Source organism: Nomascus leucogenys, chromosome 6 (genome assembly GCF_006542625.1).
Source record: "Nomascus leucogenys isolate Asia chromosome 6, Asia_NLE_v1, whole genome shotgun sequence".
NCBI classification, from domain to species: domain Eukaryota; kingdom Metazoa; phylum Chordata; class Mammalia; order Primates; family Hylobatidae; genus Nomascus; species Nomascus leucogenys.
In genome coordinates, this window is record NC_044386.1 from 34,479,630 (window position 1) to 34,502,988 (window position 23,359).

The 23,359-nt window shown below is 37.6% G+C and overlaps 1 protein-coding gene across 2 annotated transcripts in view; it reads left to right on the forward strand.

Annotated features, from left to right (window-relative positions):
- WDR70 (WD repeat domain 70) overlaps positions 1-23,359 on the forward strand; it is a 381,591-nt gene that overhangs the window by 203,890 nt on the left and 154,342 nt on the right. For both annotated transcript variants that reach the window (XM_030813996.1, XM_030813997.1), the window contains exon 10: positions 20,558-20,732. In XM_030813996.1, the coding sequence (XP_030669856.1) occupies positions 20,558-20,732 (175 nt within the window). The remainder of the gene's footprint in view (positions 1-20,557; positions 20,733-23,359) is intronic.

Below are 23,359 nucleotides of genomic sequence, written 5' to 3' on the forward strand. Positions count from 1 at the left end.
TATCCACTTGGTCCTATGCTGACCACCGTAATCTCTTTCCTCTGTTCCCAAATATCCCATACTCCACCTCCACCTCTGCTTTGCTCCTGTCAGAAGGTAGTAACGTGGCATTACTTCTTAATATAAATAAAAAACAGTCATCTGTAGTTACAGACCTACTAGATCTTTGTCCACTTTTTTTTTTTTTTTTTTTTTTTTTTTTTTTTTGAGACGGAGTTTCACTCTGTTGCCTAGGCTGGAGTGCAATGGCACGATATCGACTCACTGCAACCTCCGCCTCCCAGGTTCAAGTGATTCTCCTGCCTCAGCCTCCTAAATAGCTGGGATTACAGGTGCACACCACCACGCCCGGCTAATTTTTTGCATTTTTAGTAGAGACAGGGTTTCATTATGTTGGCCAGGCTGGTCTCAAACTCCTGCCCTTGTGATCCGCCTGCCTCAGCCTCCCAAAGTGCTGGGATTACAGGCGTGAGCTACCGTGCCCAGCCTCTTTGTCCACATTTTAAGGCCAAATCCACATACAATTTTTTATCTTCATACATGTTTTGAGAGTAATGAGTGGAATAGAGCTGAGTGACTTGTTTTATGTCCCAGATGGATTCATTGTGAGTTTCCCACTCCTCAATCATGTACAACATAGAAATGCAGTTGGAGAGTTATAGAATTCTTCTCTTTGTTCTCAGTGCCCTCTTGAGAAGAGTGAAGTTCTATCAGTGACTTCTTCCTTTTCATTTCCAATTGGTCAGAAATTTGTACTACTAGTAGCACTAGATCTTTACTATTCTCATTTCATTTTTTAGTGTCTCTCTGTCTTCTCCAATTCTCTATTTATGTGAAAAAAATACCATCATTCTGCTCTCGATCCGGTACTTTGTCTGGGACACTGTCTTCATTCCTTTTTAGCCCCATACTGTGTAGCCATGGGTCAGCCTCTGTTACTGGAGCATCAGTCTAGGCTGACTTTGGGGCACATTGCTTGGGTTCCTGCCCTGCCTGTCATAATCCCAGCCCTCTTACTAGTGTTATCTGTTGCCTTTCCAAGGTTTACAGAGTACTGTGCATAATCCCTAATGGCTTGCAAGGTCTTTCCCAATCTAGTACTAGCCTATTTCTGTCATCATCTCCAGATATGTGTGCACCTCCTCCCACTTCTACCTCTCGAGTTGTAACTGTATCAGATATCAGATTATTTACCATTCCTTTCAAGGCCTTCTGCTCTTGATTTTCCTTTTGCCATAAACTCCTTCCTTCAAATCTACCTTACAACACTTCATGTCATTTAGGAGCCAAATCGAATGTTACCTTCTCTCCCCAGCCTGGCGTCCTCAATTCCATTCCTCTTTGTCTTGGCCAGGTTTTGATTCATTCCCTTCTGTACTTAAATAGCATTTTATTCTTGAACACTCTTTGCCTGCTTTATCTCACCCTCATTATTTCCCACTCCTAATGCCATAGCTTTCTGATTTCTACTCTTATCATTCTACTGACATTGCTCTTGCGGGAGTCATCTATGAGCTCTTGTCTATTAAATCCTGTGAAGGCCTTTCGGTCCTCTTTTTACTTAACATCTGTTTGGAATTGATAACACTCATGATCACACCTTTTTTATTATTATACTTTAAGTTCTGGGATACATGTGCAGAATGTGCAGTTTTGTTACATAGGTATATATGTGCCATGGTGGTTTGCTGCACCCATCAACCCGTCACCTACATTAGGTATTTCTCCTAATGCTCTCCCTCCCCTTGCCCCCCACCCACTGACAGGCCCCAGTGTGTGATGTTGCCCTCCCTGTGTCCATGTGTTCTCATTGTTCAGCTTCCACTTATGAGTGAGAACATGCACACGCCTTCTTTTTAAAAGCATTCTCTTTTGGCTTCCTAACACTTCCCTCTCCTCATATCCCTTTCTTATCTCCTGCCTAGCTCCTATTCCTTTTTGCTGCTTATTCTCTCAGTGTCTGTTCCATGAGGGTCTGCCTTTTGCAGTCCCCATGGTTTCATATCTCTGTACATTCTAATGATTCCTAATTGTATTTCTTTCATCCAGACCCTATACAACAAGATTCTCCACCTGGATGTCACACAGCTTTCTGACTTTTAACCTGCTGTTGCCACTTCTACCAAAATTATTACCTTCTATATTATACCACATCTTCCACAGCTCTGCTTCACTGAATACCATGACTCTAGCCACCTCAAAGTAATGTTTTCTCCTCACTTTCCCTGTTCCATTGCCTTAGAACAGGACTTTATCATCTTTCACTTGGACTGTCCAACCTACAGACTTGTTCCATCCAGTCTTCCCTACTGCCATCCAGGTGATTTTCTAAAACACAAGTCTGATTGTGTAACCTAAGTCACTCTTCTATTTAGTGGCTTCACAGTCTCCTAAAGTATAAAGCCTGTAATCTCAACACATCTCACAGAATACCCTTTACAATCTGGTACTTGCCAATGTTTTTACAATCTCATCTTCTACTTGTGCCCACTGTGTACTTCATCCTCTTGTCAAAGCAAACTACTTTTTTTTCCCTATATAGACTGTGCATTTTAAGCCCCCTCCTCTTTGCATCTTTTACACCAATTTCTAGGATGCACTCCTCACCCCCACACCCCTTTCCGTTTTCATCCCCATCTCTAGTCTGTAAATTTCACCCACAGAATCTCAGCTCTCCCCAAAAGTCACACCTCTATAGAATCCTTGCTAGATCTTTCCCAATAAAATACCTCTTTTTCTGGGTGACTGCCTCATGCGGCGATGGCATGTTTTCCCCTCTTTCCCCATTAGGTTATGCATTCTTGGAGAACAGACACTTTTGCATCTCCATGTATCCACCAAGGTACCTGGTTTGTGGAAAGTATTTAATTTATATTTGTTGAATTGTAGTCCTGTGGCTTATACTTACAAAATACTTTCGTCAGCCAGTCTGTGATTTCGGTGAAGGCAAAAGCCCTATTCCTTTTTTTTTTTTTGAGACTGACTCTCAACTCTGTCGCCCAGGCTGGAGTGCAGTGGCGTGATCTCAGCTCGCTGCAGCCTCCACCTCTTGGGTTCAAGTGATTCTCGTGCCTCAGTCTCCCGAGTAGCTGGGATTACAGGCGCACACCACCACGCCGGCTAATTGTCTCTACTAAAAGTAGAGACAGGGTTTCACCATGTTGGCAAAAGCCCTATTCTATTCATCACGGTTTCTTCAGGGCCAGGAACGGTGTTTATGACTTAACCAAAGTTAATTGAAACATTATTTTGAGGAACATTTCAAGAGAACTTAAGAATAGGGTAGTATTAAAGATCAATAGATAGATACTAAGACATATATAATATACATCTGGTATAGGATTTTAATTTGTCAAAGCTTATTATTTGTACAAAACTATGCTAGATATTAAGAAAAGAAAGGAAGTCAAAATGGGTAACTGGAAGATGTTAATTTGGCATTTGGAAGGTATATGAAGTTCTCTATAAATTATTTTGAAAGAAATATGAAGCATCTTTGCCATAACTCTAAGCAGAATGGTGCTTAGCATCTACATCCAAGGGTGTTATCTTAGAACGTGGTACTGTATTTTTTGTGAACTTCATGATAGGCTAAATTAAAAGAGGTTAGAGGGAAAAAAGGAACCCCATCACCTCAACATAATAGAGCGTACATCTGAGTTCCCTTCCCTGCCTTCCCCTTCACTCATCTTCCTTGCTCCCTCCCTCTTAACTTTCTTTTTTTCCCCCCATCTCCCTACTATATTTAAGGTCGCTTATTTTTAATTTTTATTTTTAGAGATGGGAGTCACTCTGTCGCCCACACTGTAGTGCAGCAGTGCCATCATAGCTCACTGCAGTCTTGAACTCCTGGGCTCAAGTGATCCTCCCGCCTCAGCCTCCCAAGTAGTTGGGACTATAGGCATGCATTACCACACCTGGCTAATTTTTATTTTTATTTTTATTTATTTATTCATTTATTTTGACGGAGTCTTGTTCTGTCACCCAGGCTAGAGTGCAGTGGTGCAATCTCAGCTCATTGCAACCCTCTGCCTCCCGGGTTCAAGCGATTTTCTTGCCTCAGCCTCCTGAGTAGCTGGGATTACAGGCGCCCACCACCATGTTCAGCTAATTTTTGTGTTTTTAGTGGAGACAGGGTTTCACCATGTTTTCCAGGCTAGTCTCGAACTCCTGACCTTGTGATTCGTCCACCTTGGCTTCCCAAAGTGCTGGGATTACAGGCAGGAGCCACTGCGCCCGGCCTATTATAATTTTTTAATAAGATAGTGTCTTGCTATGTTGTTCAGGCTGATCTAGAACTCCTGGCCTCAAATGATGCTCCTGCCTCAGCCTCACAAGTAGCTGGGGTTATAGGTGTGAACCACTGTGCCCAGTTAGATCATTGATTGAGATATAGAGGTGAATACATATATACATATATACCTACACACACACACACACACGAATACATGATATATTTAATATATATAAATATACGAAGACAATGTAATAGGTATATAAGTATGTATGCATAATATATATGTTTATGTATCTCTGTATATGCTATTTGTATAACAACTTTTAGGTTGGTGAATGTTTGACATCTGGTACAGGATTTTAATTTAATGTTGATTGAAAGCTGTTGAGTACTTTCACCTGCAGTGGTTGAGGAGGTCACTTGGACTAGAACTCTTTATGAAATGTAGCATTCTTTCCCTTCTTAATCAGCTACCAAACTGATTTTTCTTGCTGCTTATTTGTTTTTATTTTTATTTTTTATTTTCGGAGGCAGGGTCTCTTTCTGTTGCCCAGGCTGGAGTGCAGCAGTGCGATCTCAGGTCACTGCAGCCTCTGCCTCCTGGGTTCAAGTGATTCTTCTGCCTCAGCCTGCCGAGTAGCTGGGATTACAGGTCTCTACAAAAATACAAGAATTAGCTGGCCACCACACCCAGCTAATTTTTGTATTTGTATGGAGACAGGGTTTCACCATGTTGCCCAGGCTGGTTTTGAATACCTGGACTTAAGTGATCCGCCTGCCTTGGCCTCACAGAGTGCAGGGATTTCAGACATGAGCCACCGTGCCTGACTTCTTGCTGCTTGATTTAATGAAATAAAATATTTTACAAGTGCTTCATAAAGAGCTTTAGAGGTATTTGGTTTATAAGAGCAGAGTGTAAATTTTGTCTGAGAAGAATATTGGTATATGTTGTAAATTAGGAATCTCTTCCAATTCCATTTGATCAACTCCCTTATCTGAGGTTTGCTGAAGTTGCCTTCAGAAATGTTTAATTACTGATGGTCTTTTCTAGGAATTTAATGGAATTTTCAGCTATACCGATTACAGCTGAAAACAGAAAAGGATGGGGCAATTCAATGATTTTTAATATATTTACAGACTTGTACAACCATTGTGACCATTTAATTTATAGCATTTGTGTCACCCCAAAAAGAGACAATGTTTAATTATTCCCTATTTTTACCACCAACCCTGTGCAAATACTGATCTGCCATCTATATATTTGCCTTTTATGTACGTTTCAGATCAATAGAATCATATAGTATGTCATCTCTTGTGTCTAGCTTCTTTTAGTTGGGAGAGTGTGTTTTGCAGTTCATCTATGTTGTGTACAGTGGGTTCAGTGGTGGCCCCCCAAAAAGCTATTTTCACATCAAATTCCTGGAACCTGTGAATGTTTCCTTTTTTGAAAAAAGTCTTTGCAAATTTAATTGTTAGGGATCTTGAGATGAGATCATCCTGGATTATCCAGATAGGCCTTAAATCCGACAAGTGCCCTCATTAAAGGACAGAAAATGAGAAGACACAAAGGGGGAAAAGCAACCTAAAGATGAAGGCAGGGATCAGAGTGATGTGATCATAAGCCAAGGAGGCCAAGGAATGGTGCCAGCCACTAGAAGCTTGAAGAGGCTATGAGGGATTCTACCCAGTTCCTCTAGAGGAAGTGTGGCCCTGCACATACCTTGATTTCAGACTTCTGGAAAAACATAAGGGCCCCAAATCAGGTATCCAAGATTCAACCTAAAGAAACTGGAGACCCAAAAAACCAAAACAGAACAAAAATCAGAGAGAGAAAGAATTAACCTAGTTGGCAGATGGAAGAAAATAATAAAAAGGAAAGAGCAGATGAATAAAATTGAAATTAAAAAACAAAGAAATAAATTGGTTATTTGAGAAGACAAATCAAATTGATAAATCCCTAGCTGTATTGATGATTAAAAAGGAGACCAGGTGTGATGGCTCACTCCTGTAATTGCACTCTGGGAGGCCGAGGTGGGCGGATCACTTGAGCTCAGGAGTTTGAGATCAGCCTGGCCAATATGGTGAAACCCTATCTCTTCTAAAAATACAAAAGTTAGCCAGGGATAGTGGCTTGTGCCTGTAATCCCAGCTACTTGGGAGGCCGAGGCAGGAGAATCTCTCGAACCTGGGAGGTGGAGGTTGCAGTGAGCCGAGATCACGCCACTGTACTCTAACCTGCTTGGTCTCAAAAAGAATTGCAGGCAATATCAGACACTGATATCTTGAATGAAGGAGGTGACATCACTGTAGAGCTTAATGACATTGAAAGATAATAGGAAATTTTATGACAATTTTATACAAATATATTTGATAACTTAGATGAAATGGAAAAATTTCCTTGAAAGACACAAATTATGAAAGATAATTCATAAGACACAAATAATTGAGATACTCCTGTCCTGTGTAAAAGACTGGATGTGTAATTAAAAACCTTTCCACTATGAAAACTCTAGATGGCTTCACTGTTGAATTCTACTTTAAGAAAGAAAAAATTCCAATTCTATACAAACTCTTTCAGAAGCTAAAAGAAGAAACACACTCCAACTTATTTTATAAGGCCAACATTACCCTGATGCCTAACGCAAAGTCACCTCAGAAAAAGGAAACCATAGACTGATATCCCCAATGAACTGAAACAAAAATCCTTAATGAAACATCAGCAAATTCAAACTAACAGTTTATTGAAAGGATAATACATCATAATTAAGTCATATTTAAACCAAGAGTGCAAAGGAGGATTGAAAGCATTGAAAATCAGACAATATAATGCACAGACTTAAAAAAGAGAAAAGATATATCATCATCTCAATTGATGTAAGATAAGCATTTGAAAAAATCCAGCATTCATTCATGATAAAATTTCTCAGCAAACTAGGAATAGAATGGAATTTCTTAATTCTGATAAAGGGCATCTATGAAAAACCTACAGGTTCAGGTCAAATATCCATTATCCAAAATGTCTGGGCTCAGAAGTGTTCTGGGTTTGGGATTCAAATTGTGGAATATTTGCATATATGTAATGAGATGTCTTGAGATAGGACCCAAGTGTGAGTACAAAATTCATTTATGTTTCATAATACATTATACACATAGCCTGAAGGTAATTTTATATAATATTAAAAAAATTTTTTTGCGTGAAACAGTGTGTGTACATTGAACCATTAGAAGGCAAAAATGTCATTGTCTCAGTTACACACGTGGAGAACTATAGAGTTTTGGCATCACCATCATTCCTGACTCTGAATTTATATGTCACCGATAAGCATTTTCTTACACTTATTCATACGTAAGTACTTAACTGAAAAATATGACATATCATTAATACAGTAAAAAAAGGTAATGTGTTCAGGTTAACTGCGCAGCACAGTAGCATCACCAGAATATGTGTATCAACTGTTACACAGTAGCAACAACAAACAATGGCAGACTGAATGAACTGTGTGTTGTGTACATGCATTTTGATTGCGACCCATCACATGAAATCGGGTATCAAATTATGGAGCACTTTGGATTTTGGATATTTGGATTAGGGATGTTCAATCTGCAATACACTTAATGGAAAAAGGCTGAATACTTTCCCCCTGTGCTTGAGAAAAAAGCGATGATGTTAGCTCTCATCATTTCTATATACTGGAATTGCCAGCCAGTGCAATAAGACAAATAAATGAAAGGCTTATTGATTGGAAGGAAGAAATAAAATTGTCTCTATTAAAGAGACCACCTAATCGTCTGTATAGAAAATTGTGGCCAGTAATGGTGGCTTGCTCCTATAATTCTAATTCCAATGCTTTGGCAGACCAAGGCTGGAGGATTGCTTGAGGCAAAGAGTTCCAGACCATTCTGGGTAACATATAGTGAGACCTTATCTCTACAAAAAATAACAAAAATTAGCTAGGCATATTGCCATGTGCCCATAGCCCTAGATACTTGGGTGGATGAGGCAGGAGAATTGCTTGAACCTAGAAATTCAAGTTATGGTGAGCTGTGATCACACCACTGTACTCCAGCCTGGGCAGTAGAGCAAGACTCTGTCTCTTTCTCTCTCTCTCTCTTTTTTTTTTTTTTTAATACTTTAAGTTCTAGGGTGCATGTGCACAACGTGCAGGTTTGTTACATAGGTATACATGCTCCATATTGGTTTGCTGCACCCATGAACACATCATTTACATTGTGATTTCTCCTAATGCTATCCCTCCCCCTGCTCCCCACCCCACAACAGGCCCCAGGATGTGATGTTCCCTGCCCTGTGTCCAAGTGTTCTCATTGTTCAATTCCCACCTATGAGTGAGAACATGGGGTGTTTGATTCTCTGTCCTTGTGATAGTTTGCTCAGAATGATGGTTTCCAGCTGCATCCATGTCCCTGCAAAGGACATGAACTCATCCTTTTTTATGGCTGCATAGTATTCCATGATGTATATGTGCCACATTTTCTTAACCCAGTCTATCCTTGATGGACATTTGGGTTGGTTCCAAGTCTTTGCTATTGTGAATAGTGCCACAATAAACATATGTGTGCATGTGTCTTTACAGAAGCAAGATTTATAATCCTTTGGGTATATACCCAGTAATGGGATCACTGGGTCAAATGGTATTTCTAGTTCCAGATCCTTGAGGAATCGCCACACTGACTTCCACAATGGTTGAACTAGTTTACAGTCCCACCAACAGTGTAAAAGTGTTCCAATTTCTCCACATCCTCTCCAGCATCTGTTGTTTCCTGACTTTTTAATGATGGCCATTCTAACTGGTGTGAGATGGTATCTCATTGTGGTTTTGATTTGCAGTTCTCTGATGACCAATGATGATAAGCATTTTTTCATGTGTCTGTTGGCTGCATAAATGTCTTCTTTTGAGAAGTGTCTGTGCTCATATCCTTTGCCCACTTTTTGATGGGGTTGTTTTTTTCTTGTAAATTTGTTTAAGTTATTTGTAGATTCTGGATATTAGCCCTTTGTCAGATGGGTAGATTGCAAAAATTTTCTCCCATTCTGTAGGTTGCCTGTTCACTCTGATGGTAGTTTCTTTTGCCATGTGGAAGCTCTTTAATTAGATCCCATTTGTCTATTTTGGCTTTTGTTGCCATTGCTTTTGGTGTTTTAGTCATGAAGTCCTTGCCCATGCCTATGTCCTGAATGGTATTGCCTAGGTTTTCTTCTAGGGTTTTTATGGTTTTAGGTCTAATATTCAAGTCTTTAATCCATCTTGAATTAATTTTTGTATAAGGTGTAAGGAAGGGATCCAGTTTCAGCTTTCTACTTATGGCTAGCCAGTTTTCCCAGCGCCATTTATTAAAAAGGGAATCCTTTCCCCATTTCTTGTTTTTGTCAGGTTTGTCAAAGATCAGATGGTTGTAGATGTGTGGTGTTATTTCTGGGGCCTCTGTTCTGTTCCATTGATCTATATCTGTTTTGGTACCAGTACCATGCTGTTTTGGTTACTGTAGCCTTGTAGTATAGTTTGAACTCAGGTAGCGTGATGCCTCCAGGTTTGTTCTTTTTGCTTAGGATTGTGTTGGCAATGCCGGCTCTTTTTGGTTCCATATAAACTTTAGTTTTTTCATTTCTGTGAAGAAATTCATTGGTAGCTTGATGGGGATGGCATTGAATCTATAAATTACCTCGGGCAGTATGGCCATTTTCACAATGTTGTTTCTTCCTATCCATGAGCATGGAATGTTCTTCCATTTGTTTGTGTCCTCTTTATATTTCGTTGAGCAGTGGTTTGTAGTTCTCCTTGAAGAGGTCCTTCACATCCCTGGTAAGTTGGATTCCTAGGTATTTTATTCTCTTTGAAGCAATTGTGAATGGGAGTTCACTCATGATTTGGCTCTATGTTTGTCCTTTATTGGTGTATAAGAATGCTTGTGATTTTTGCACATTGATTTTGTATCCTGAGACTTTGCTGAAGTTGCTTATCAGCTTAAGGAGATTTTGGGCTGAGACAATGGGGTTTTCTAAATATACAATCATGTCATCTGCGAACAGGGACAATTTGACTTCCTCTTTTCCTAACTGAATACCCTGTATTTCTTTCTCTTGCCTGATTGTCCTGGCCAGAACTTCCAACACTATGTTGAATAGGAGTGGTGAGAGAGGGCATCCTTGTGAATCAACAAAAATGCTATTAGAACTAATAAGTGAGTTTAGCAAGGTCACAGGATCCAAAGTCAATAATTATGAGTCAATTTTATTTCTGTTGACTAGCAACAAACAGTTGTTATTAAAATTGTGAAAATAATACCAGTCATTAACAACATAATACATATGAAATCTGGCCATGTATGTGTGTAGTATTTATGCATTGAAAACCATAATACATTTCTGAGAGAACTAAAAGATCTATATAAATGAGAAGATGTACTGTATTCATGGATCAGAAGAGTCAATAGTATTAACATTTCAGTTCTTCCCAAATTGATGTTTAGATTTAATGTAATCTCAATTAAATTCCAGTTGAATGTTTGGGGATAGAAATTGGATAAGCTGGTTCTAAAATTCATCTGGAAATGTAAACAACTTGGAATAGCCTAAACAATTTTGAAAAGTACAAAACTAGAGAACTTACTTTACTCAGGTCACATAAAGTGTAATTACACATATTAACATTTATTTCTTTTACAAGAATAGCTCCTTGAGAGCAAGGGTTTTATTTTTGTTTTGTTTCGTTTAATCTGTGTATGCCTAGGGCCTTTACCATTTCTTGAATATAGTAGGAATATAAATACTAGGTCCTTAATAAATGTTGCATGAATGGAAGAAATATTTTCACTTTTTATCCAAGCATTTTAGAAATCAACTTTGGGGTTTAATCTATATACAGCGAGGTGCAATTGAATGTTAAATGTGTAGATTTTGAATAGCCAGTGCTTTCTTTGAAGCTGTCAAATATTTATGATATATTCCAAAGGAAATTTTGGGGGTTTTGTTTATAAATTACTTTTGCAAGCCTTCTTCTCCGCTTTATTTGGGAACTTAATTGCTTAACATTACTGAAAATCAGTTTTCAGAGCTATCAAACCTGGTGCCTGACATAATGTTAAGATTGCACTAACCAAATTTTACAAGCTAGTAACTACCAAAATGTAGGCTCAAAAAAGGGCCAGGGAAACAGTACACAGGAATAATAGAGAGGCACTTTGTAACTCCGATATAAAGCAACCTAGTGAAGAGCAAGGGGACAGAACCCCAGTTTTATAAGACACCTTGGCATCTAGAAACCAACAGAGTTATAACAGATATTAGTAGCTGCATACTCCAATATACATTTCCTTTCTTCTCAAATTCTGTATTTTCTAGTTTCTCTTGCAGTTAGATATGATTAAATGTGGCAACTATGTTTTGACCAATGAGGTGTAATGAAAGGGTAGTGTGAAACTTTGAAGAAGTTTCCAAAAGAAGGTTACAGACCCTTTTCACCCCTTCCTTTTTACTCTTTCCTCTGCCAGTAATGTGGATATGATGGCTGCACACAAACAGCATTTTGTCAGAGCGATAGAATAGAAGGTACCCTGGTCCTTGACTCTGGAACCACCAAACCAGCTCTGGAGTAACTAAATCTAGATTTCTCTTAATGAGAGAGAAGTAGATTTATTGATATTTATCACATATATATGTATATTGTATATATAATTATGTTACATTTATTGGAGTCTAACATACTTAAAATTTGCCTTTTTACATGTGTAGGTCTATGTGATTTGACAAATGAATGGTTGTGTCTCTCCAAAAACTTCCCTTGTGATGCCTCTTTATAGAAACCCCTCCATCCCCACCTTTAACCTTTGGCAACTCTTGGCCTGTTTTTTATCCCTATAGTTATGACTTGTTCAGAATGTTAATATAACTGGAATTATATTGTGTGTAGTCTTTTGAGTGTGGCTTCTTTAAGCAGAATGTATTTGAGTTGTTTTATATGTCAGTACTCTATTACTTCTTATTGCTGAATAAAATTTCACTCTGTGGGCCGGGCGCGGTGGCTCATGCCCGTAATCCCAGCATTTTGGGGGGCCGAGGCAGGCGGATCACGAGGTCAGGAGATCGAGACCATTCTGGCTAACACGGTGAAACCCCGTCTCTACTAAAAAAATACAAAAAATTAGCTGGGTGCGGTGGCGGGCCCTTGTAGTCCCAGCTACTTGGGAGGCTGAGGCAGGAAAATGGTGTGAACCCGGGAGACGGAGCTTGCAGTGAGCCGAGATAGCGCCACTGCCCTCCGGCCTGGGCGAAAGAGCGAGATTCTGTCTCAAAAAAAAATAAATAAATAAAATTTTTTTTTTTTTTCACTCTATGGATGTACTACTTTTTTTAGTGCATTAACAGAATGAAGATTTGGGGTCGTTTCCAGTTTGGGGCAATTGTGAACAAAGCTGCTGTAATTATTCATGTACAGCTTTTTATTGCTTTTCAAAAAATAAATTTTCATTTATCTTAGATAACGCTTAGAAATGACGTTGCTTGTCATATGGGAAGTATATATTTAACTGTATAAGAAACTGTTTTCCAGGGTTGAAGTTCCATTTTGCATTCCCACAAGCAATGTATGCACATTCCAATTGCTCCATATCCTCATCAACACTAGGTATCGTTAGCTTTTTTTTTTTAAAGCCATTCTTATAGGTTTGTAGTAATAGTGTATTGTGATTTTAATTTGCATTTCTGAAATGACTAGTTATGTGAAGGATCTTTCCATATACTATTTATCATCTGTTTCTCTAACTTGATGAGGTGTCTGTAAAAATCTTTTGCCCATTTTAAATATTGATTTATTTTTCTTATTGTTGAATTTTCAGAGCTTTTTAGATATTCCGGATACAAGTTAACACAAGCATGGGTTTTTAAAGAGTCTGGCTTTCTTGGTTTCTCTACCTTGCTGCTGCTTTCACCATGTGATCTCTTTGCACTTGCCTGCTCCTTTTCTGCTTTTCACTATGCAGGCATGAGGTCTTCACTAGGAGCCAAGCAGATGCTGGCACCATGCTTCTTGTACTTCCTAGCCTGCAGAACTATGAGCTAAATAAACCTATTTTCTTTACAAATTACCCAGCCACAGATATTTGTTATAGCAACACAAAATGACTAAGACAGTCGAATTTACCAATATATTTAGGGATTGTATTTAAGAAATCTTTGCCTTACCCAAGGTGGTAGACATTGTCCTTCGCAATTTTAAGTTTTACAACTAGATCTATGAACTATTTAAATTAGCTTTTATATGTATGTAGTATGAGGTATGACTCAAAGTTGATTTTTTTTGCATAGGGATATCCAGTTGTTCTAGCACTATTTGTATCTGAGAATTATACAGCCTTCCCCATATTGAATGTATTCTGTATCACTTACTTAGCTCTTATGTCTGTTTGCTGTTTCCCAAAAATAATAAGTACAAAAAGTTGAATACCACATTTGTCTCTTCGTTCTACCCTCAACTTTGCAACAGTAGATATAAATTACAATAGTTTTTTAAATAACTGAACATCACAAATACCAGATGATACTTTAGAATTATGATATGAAAGGCCACACACAGACATAAAGTGTCATTATTTGGCTTATTTAAAGTTCTTCCTTTCTAAAAATGGGATCATAATACCAACAATAAGGGTTTGTGAGGATTAAATGAGATTAGGGATATAAACATATCTAGGCTAGTACTTGGAGAACATAGTAGGCACTCAATAAATACCAGATCTTTTCTGCTCTTCTTCATAGACCATAAATGAAATATCAAAGCTAGTAAGTCCAACAGATATTTCCATTTATTTCAGTGGTATATTAACAGATTGAGACAGTTTTCACAATCAGGGAAAGGGAAAGAAAGCAGTTTCACCTAGAAGTACAAATTTATACAGCATCTGATAGTGACTAATTATACTATGATTTTATGGCTCCAATTCTCTGAATCTATGCCTAAAAAATGGATGCTAAAGTGCTAGGCCATTAGATATCTGTCAAAACATTTTATGCTGAAGAACATATATTTTGAAACTTGGAGTGAGATCTGGTCTTGGAATTAAAACTGTGTTTCATAAAAAAGATTTAAAAATAGAAGAAAGATCTGCCTGGGCCTTTCTGGACACACAGAAGAAAAGAAAACGACACAGGTGGGATCATTACATTGCCCCAGGCGCAAATGCTTTCTGTCTTAAAATTTTGAATTCTTTCCAGTTACCAGTTCTGAACTTTCTGGCATCTGCCGCATAAATGCATCACAGAGTTTGGCAGAGGTAAAGGGAAGCATTAATTTTGCATGGAAATCACTTTAGAGATCTTGGTTTAATTTTTCTTGAAGGACTACATAAGCAGCTTGAGTGATATAAAAGTCTAAAACTTGCAGGCTTGCTTGGCAGAATGAATCTAACAAGGAAGACCTTCTTTTGAAAAATGCCCAAATATTAAGATATTAAAGTTCACAGAAATGGGAAAATGTTCTAACTTCTATATAGAACCCACAGTAATTTTTATAAACACTTTGGACACAATTTTTATACATGTACACAGTAATTGCACTAAGAATACTGTTGCATTTAGGAGAAATTTATTTGGTGCTCATGTTTTCTACTTACAGTTACTTAAGTTATATGGCTCTGGAACATACTCAGAATGTTCATTCAGTCAAAGGGTTTGGAAAAATAAAAAGGTCTTATGAAATCTAGACTTAGGAATGAATGCTACAATAAATAACCACTTACACCCTTACATTTATGGCCAATTGATTTTCCACAAAGATGCCAACACAATTCAGTGTAAAAAGAGTAGTCCTTTCAACAAATGATGCTGGGATAACTGGTTATCCATATGTAAAAAGGTGAATTTGGGGTCAGGCGTGGTGGCTCACGCCTGTAATGTCAGCACTTTTGAAGGCTGAGGTGGGTGGATCACCTGAGGTCAGGAGTTTGAGACTAGCCTGGCCAGCATGGCGAAACCCCATCTCTACTAAAATTACAAAAAATTTGCCAGGCGTGGTGGCGTGTGCCTGTAATCCTAGCTACTCAGGGGGCTGACACAGGAGAATTGCTTGAACCCCGAAGGCAGAGTTTGCAGTGAACCGAGATCGTCCTCCTGTACTCTAGCCTGGGCCACTGAGCAAGACTCCATCTCAAAAAAGAAAAAAAAAAGGTGTATTTGGAACCTTACTTTACCATATAAAAATTAACTCAAAATAAGTTATAGATTTAAGTGTAAAGAAGGTCCTAAAGAAAACATAGGAGAAAATATTTTTAACCTTGGATTAGGCAGTGAGTTCTTAGATGCAACACCAAAAGCACAAATGATGAAAGAGGAAAAAAAAGATAAGTTGGACTTCATCAAAATTAAAAGTTTATGTACTTCAAAAGATACCATCAAGAAAGTGAAAAGAAAGATAAGCCAAAGACTTGGGGAAAATATTTGCAAATAATGTATCTGATAAGGTACTGACATCCAGAATATTTAAAGAACAGCTAGAATTCGGCTGGGTGCGGTGGCCCACACCTGTAATCCCAGCACTTTGGGAGGCTGATGCGGGTGAATCATGATGTCAGGAGATCGAGGCCATCCTGGCTAACACGGTGAAACCCTGTCTCTATTAAATATACAAAAAATTAGCCGGGCGTGGTGGCGTGCGCCTGTAGTCCCAGCTACTTGGGAGGCTCAGGCAGGAGAATGGCATGAACCCTCAAGGTGGAGCTTGCAGTGAGCCGAGTTCGAGCCACTGCACTCCAGCCTGGGCGACAGAGCAAGACTCTGTCTCAAAAAACAAACAAACAAAAAAAAGAATATCTAGAATTCAATAAAATGACAACCTAATTTTTTAAATGGGCAAAAGATTCGAGTACATATTTCACTAAAGAAATATATGCAAATGCCCAATAAGCACACGAAAAGATGCTTGCCATCCTTAGTTATTAAGAAAATGCAAATAAAAATCACAGTGGCATTTTCTATACCCACTAGAATGGTTATAAAAAAGACAATTAAAACTATTGATGAGGAGGCAGAGAAACTAAAACTCACATATTACAGGTACAAATGTAAAAGGGTACAGCCACTCTGGAAAGCAGTTGGAAAGTTTCATAAAATAGTAAACATTTTGTAACTGACAACTTTCCTGAATTTGTTTCCCTGCTCTAACTTTTTTTTTTGTTTTGTTTTGTTTTTGGTAGAGTCTTTAGAGTTTTCTGTATGTAAGATAATGTCATCAACAAACAGAGACAATTTCACTTCTTTCCTATTTGGATGACTTATTTCTTTTTCTTTCCTAATTGACTCTAGTACTATGTTGAGTAGAAATTGTCAGTGTGGGTATCCTTTTCTTGATCTTGATTTTAGAGAAAAAGCTATCAACTCTGCACTGTTGAGTATGATGTTAGCTGTGGGCTTATCATATATGGCCTTTAATATGTTGACGTGCATTCCTTCTACACCTATTTTGTTGAGAGTTTTTATCATGAACAATGTTGAATTTTATCAAATGCTTTTTCTGCATCTATTGAGATATCATGTGGTTTCTGTTCTTAATTTTGTTACTGTGGTAATCACATTTATTGGTTTACATATATTGAACCATCCTTGCATCCCTGGGATAAATCCCACTTGATCGTGGTGAATTATCTTCTTCATAAGCTGTTAGATTTGCTTTGCTAACATTTTTGTGATGATTTTTGCATCTATGTTCACTAGGGATATTGTTCTGTAGCTTTCTTTTTTATAGTATCCTTGTCTGGCTTGGTTGGTATCAGGGCAATGCTAGCCTTGTAAAATGGGGTTAGAATTATTCCCTTTCTCTTCAACTTTTTTGGAAGAGTTTGAGAAGAATTGGTATTAATTCTTCTTTAACTCTTTGGTAGAATTTATCAGTGAAGTCATCAGGTCCTGGGTTTTTTTTTTGATGGTGAACTCTTATTACTGATTCAGTCTCCTTACTTGTTATTGGTCTGGTAAGATTTTCTACTTCCACACTGCCAACAATCTATATGAAAAAGACACATGCATGCCTATGTTTATTGTGGCACTATTCACAACAGCAGAGACTTGGAACCAACCCAAATGTCCATCAGTAATAGACTGGATAAAGAAAATGTGGCACATATACACAATGGAATACTATGCAGCCATAAAAAAGGATGAATTCATGTCCTTTGCAGGGACATGGATGAAGCTAGAAACTATCATTCTCAGCAAAGTAACACAGGAGCATAAAACCAAACACCGCATGTTCTTACTCATAAGTGGGAGTTAAACAATGAGAACACATGGATATAGGGAGGGGAACATCACACACCGGGGCCTGTTGGGGGGGGGTGGGAGGCTAGGGGAGGGATAACATTAGTAGAAATACCTAATGTAGGTGACGGGATGATGGGTGCAGCAAACCACCATGGCACGTGTATACCTATGTAACAAAACTGCACATTCTGCCCATGTACCCCAGAACTTAAAGTATATATATAAAAAAAGAAATTAAGAAAATAATTTTATTTACAATAACATTAAAAAAATACTTAGGGAATAACTTTAACCAAGGAGTTAAAAGATCAGTACACTGAAAACTGTTGGCCAGGTGCGGTGGCTTACACCTGTAATCCCAGCACTTTGGGAGGCCAAGGCAGGCAGATTGCTTGAGGTCAGAAGTTTGAGACCAGCCTGCAACATGGTGAAACCCTGTCTCTACTAAAAATATAAAAATTAGCCAGGCATGGTGGCGGGCACCTGTAACCCCAGCTACTCGGGAAGCTGAGGCGGGAAAATCACTTATACGTGGGGAATCACTTGAACCTGGGAGGCGGAGGCTGCAGTCAGCGGAGATTGTGCCACTACACTCCAGCTTGGGTGACAGAGTGAGACTCTGTCTCAAAAAAAAAAAAAGAAAAAAAGAAAACTATCAAACATTGATGAAAGAAATTGAAAAAGACACAAATAGGCTGGGTGCGGTGGCTCATGCCTGTAATCCCAGCACTTTGAGAGGCCGAAGCGGGTGGATCACAAGGTCAGGAGTTCGAGACCAGCCTGACCAACATGGTGAAACCCCCATCTCTACTAAAAATACAAAAATTAGCAAGGCGTGGTGGCGTGCACCTGTAATGCCAGCTACTCAGGAGGCTGAGGCAGGAGAATTGCTTGAATCCAGCAGGTGGAGGTTGCAGTGAGCTGAGATTGCGCCACAGCACTCCAGCCTGGGCGATAGAGCGAGACTATCTTAAAAAAAATATTAAATAAAAAGACACAAATAAATGGAAAGATATTCCATGTCCATGGATTAGAAAAATTAATATTGCTGAAATGTCTAAATGATCCAAAGTGATCTACAAATTCAGTGCAATCCCTTTCAAAATTCCAATGTCATTTTCCACAGAAATAGAAAAAAAAAAACCCTAAAATTCATATGAAACCACGAAAGATCCCAAATCACCAAGGCAGTGATAAGCAAAAGGAAAAAAGCTGGAGACATCACATCACACTCCCTGATTTCAAAATAAAAGCTATTGTAATCAACAGACACATCAACTAGTGCAACATGATATAGTCTAGAAATAAACCCAGGTACTTACAGCCAATTGATTTTCAACAAAGATGCCAAGAACACACAGTCTCTTCAGTAAATGGTGATGAAGAAACTGGATATCCACCTGCAGAAGAATGAAATTAGACCCTTATCTCATACCATATACAAAAATCAACTCGATGGATTAAAGACTTAAATTTTAAGTAAGACCTGAAACTGTAAAATGATTAGAAGAAAACAGGGTAAAACATTCTTGACATTCGTCTGGGCTTAGATTTTTTATATATGATCCAAAGGCACAGGCAATAAAAGCAAAAATAGGCAAAAGCGATTGCAGGAAACTAAAAAGCTCCTAATCTTTGTCTTCCAATTAGAATTTTTAGACCATTTCTAATTAATTTTATTATCGATGAGGTTGAATTTACATCTGCCATATTGCTTTTTGTTTTATACTTATCACATTGCTTTGATTTCTTTTTGATAGAATTAATTTGTTTTCATTGTATCTTCATTATTATGTATTGATTATAAAAAATATGATAGCAATTGCTTTAGAGTTTGTAACATACATCTTTAACATATCAAATTCTCTCATCAAATAATACTGTGCTATTTCAAGTATAGTATAAAACAATATATTTTCCTTCTTCCTCCTAACCTTTAGAATTATTGTCATACATTTTACTTGGACATGGTTATAAAACTCAAAGTACATTAGTGCATTGTTTTTTACTATTTTTGCTTTACATCAATTTATTTTTTAAAGAGATCTAAACATTTTTTAAAATGTGTTTTACATTTACTTTCATTTTTACATTTGTAGTATTCGTTTCTTTGTGTAGATTCAGATTTCCACTTTTGTCGTATTTATTCTACCTATGTCTTTTAACATTTATTTTAGTAGATGTCTGATGGTAGTGAATTGCCTCAGCTTTTGTCCATTTGAAAAAGTCTTGAGTTCACCTTATTTTTAAAATATATTATTGACTGGCTATAGAATATTAGATTGACAATTAGTTTTTTCTTTTAGAACTTTAAGGATGTTGTTCCATAGTGGTTTGGCTTCCATAGTTTCTGGCAAGAAGTTGCTTACCTCATCTTTGTTTTTCTGTATTTTAAGCTTTTGAAATTCTCCCTCTGGGTCATGTGGTTTGTTCTACCCTCCCTTTCTGACAGTGCTCCTTCGCTTAGAACTGTGAGTACAACGGCGGTATGCCTGTGCTCCAGGACTAAGCTGTTGTTGCTTGTTGCTTGGCAAAATCTCAGAAACAGACAGGTGTATTTCTACTTGTCCCCTAGGGGAATGAGATCTTCACTTGGGCTCTAGAGTGGGATATTATTCTTTTAATGACTTATTTTTCAGTGTGTTTTCTGGTATATGTTAAAAACAGTACATTAACACATGTAAGTGATTTACAAATACGTGCCTGTATAGGGAGCAGACATTCAACAGTTTGGCTGATCGGGGGTAAAGTCAGAATAATTTGGAGGCCACTTAGAGAGGGACAGAATTAATAACTCTGATCGATTGGAAGTAGAATTTGCCTCTTTCTGTTCAATTTGATGACAACATGATTCAGATGGTTTACTTTATTTCCATGAGTAACCTCATTTATAAATAGAGAATCTTTTACAGTGCATGTCTTATTTTATTTTAAAATAATTATTAGATTTATGTGCCAAAATGGCGAAGCAGTCTTTATGGACTCTTCCCTATTTTAACCTCCCCCACTCCTTTTTTTTTTTTTAAATAAATGAAAAATCTCCTGATCCTTTTTAGGACGGTGAGGACGTGGGAAGTTGAAAATCCAAAGAAGCAAAAAAGTGTGTTTAAACCACGGACGATGCAAGGCAAAAAAGTCATTCCCACTACGTGCACATATAGTAGAGATGGAAACCTCATAGCAGCTGCCTGCCAGAATGGAAGCATACAGATCTGGGACCGAAATTTGACTGTAAGTTAAATCTTTCCTTAGAACATGGCCACCTTAAATCTTTCCTTAGAAGATGGCCACCTTACAAAGACAAACGTGTTAAAATATTATGAAGGTGAACTTCCTGAATTTAGACCTAATTTAAACTTCAGTGTTAGGTGATCAAACGTTGAGACTTTTGTAGTATACAGCATTTCAGCAGACATTTCAACTCTGTATTTTTCAGTACATATTATATTTTGTTTTTAAAATAAATTTACTCTTTTGGTATAAAATTTAAAAACCATAGTGCGGCTTATTATATGGCATCTCAGTTTATTTGATTTTGAAAGTGAAGTGTTTAATAGTAATATAAAACAACACTAAGCAGAGAACTAGAAAATACCCTTTAAAAGATTTAAGAAAAATGTGAAAAGTCCAAGATGAGCCATCAGTTGTTTTGTAGTTATTTTTCTAGTAATATAAGTAATATTTTAATATTCTATGACATTTCATTTAGATAGGTTTCAGGTTTTTTCTTTACAGTTTCAGGCTATTAGTAGAATAAATAAAGTTTGGAATTGGAAGGAATGATAGAATCCATATAAATAATGAATACAAAAGCCCTTGGCTAATTCTGTCAGTTACCAATAAGCTGTAAAAAGCTTCTTGTTTTATGTATGGATGGTAAAACAAAGATATTTGTTAAATGGAATGAGTCTAGACACCAGTGTTAAAATAAAATTCTACACAAACACATTTTGGATACTCTTATTTTATAAAAGTTTCTGGCCATATTATTAATTCAGTAAATGTTTAGTACATACTATAAACTAGGCACTATTCTAGGCACTGATAATACTTATCAAAAATTCCTGTCCTCATGGAGTTTTCATTCTAGTTAAATATATATGCATATATTCCACATTTGTCTATCAAATATTGACATTTTGAAGGAGATCCCAGGAAACACTATTGTTTTTTCAGGCAGATATGTTGGAAGAAGGTTAAAAAGTGTTGATGGACGGGAAAAGAATCCATACTGATAATGCTGAAAATATCTTTGGCATTTTCTGTTTGTCAGATCTTTTTATTTCTGTTTTCATCTCTACTGTAAACCTCATAAAGCTTCATAACAGCATAGAGATCTTAAAAACTTCTTTGAATTGTAAACTGAGTTTTAACCAAGCAGTAAATTTTTTAGTAACTGGTTTTCATCATCTCTGGGTGCTGTTGACTTAAACACAGAAATTATGAAACATGCAGTTTTCTTGTGTAGCTTTAATAGTAGTGTTTTTTGTATAGTGTTGTATGTGACTTTCTCTTAGAGCCCATATATTTTTAGAAAGTTGAATATAGTTTTTAAAGATTTGTCTTATGTATCTTGAAATAAGGAGTATCTCCTCTTTTCAGTTTTGTAGAAAAAAAGCCATTGGAATGCCACTTTCTAACAAATATCTCTTAAAGCCATTCAGCTAATTACAGTCTTTGATTGTTTTGTTAGAATGTATTTAACAAATGAATGTAAGTTTATTATACCATATCTCATTTGTTATACTTTATTCATATTTTGACATTTGGATACAAATGTGTGTCAGCTGGAAACAAATCAAGTTGAAAAGAAAAACTTGCCAGCAGGAAACACAGCTTGACTTGAAAACAGATTTTTTAAAAATTCCTTGCCCTCCCCTCCCCTTCCCTCCCCTCCCCTCCCCTCCCCTCCCCTCCCCTCCCCTCTCCTCTCCTTTCTTTTTTGACAGAGTCTTGCTCTGTCCCCTAGGCTGGAGTGCAGTGGAATGATCTCAGCTCACTGCAACCTCTGCCTCTGGGGTTCAGGCAATTCTCATGCCTCAGCCTCCTGAGTAGTTGGGATTACATACAGGCGTGTACCACCACACCCAGCTAGTTTTTGTATTTTTGGTAGAGACGGGGTTCCACCATGTTGTCTAGGCTGGTCTCAAACTCCTGGTCTCAGGGATCCACCCACCTTGGCCTCCCAAAATGCTGGGATTACAGATGTGAGCCACTGTGTCTGGCCTGGAGTTTTAAAAAATTTCTTAACTTTTTCTTCAGCAAGAAAGAAAACCATTCACAGGGAAACACTAAAGCTGAAATGAGAATGCCCAGTAACAATAGTTTTTCCATACAGTAGTTAAATAATTATATGATGGATAATGGTTAATCTGTATTTTTTGATGATTAAGTAAAACATTCATAATTGCCACATTTAATCCTAGAATTTTCATTAGACCAACTTGAACTTCAGTAAATTAAACAAAACATATTTCTTTAGAAGTAAGGTATCTCTATTAATGATATATTTCTGTGTTCTCAAGACCTACCTTTACTCTAGAATTGTGTTGGTCAATATGCTAGCCACTAGCCACATTTGACTATTTTGATTTTAATTAAAATAAAACACAATTAGAATTTCAGTTTCTCAATCACACTGGCCACTTTTTAGGTACCCAGTAACATCATGTGACCAGTGGCTACTTAATGGACAATATAGACCATTTTCATCATTGCAGAAAGTTCACTGGACATTGCTCCTCAAGAGGAGTGGTTGTTTCCCCAAGGTTCCTTTTATTCATATGATGATGGTCAGCCTTTCATTTGAGAAGAAGGCCTCTTCAGAGAAGCTTCTGTGGATCTGCACTGCCTCTTTG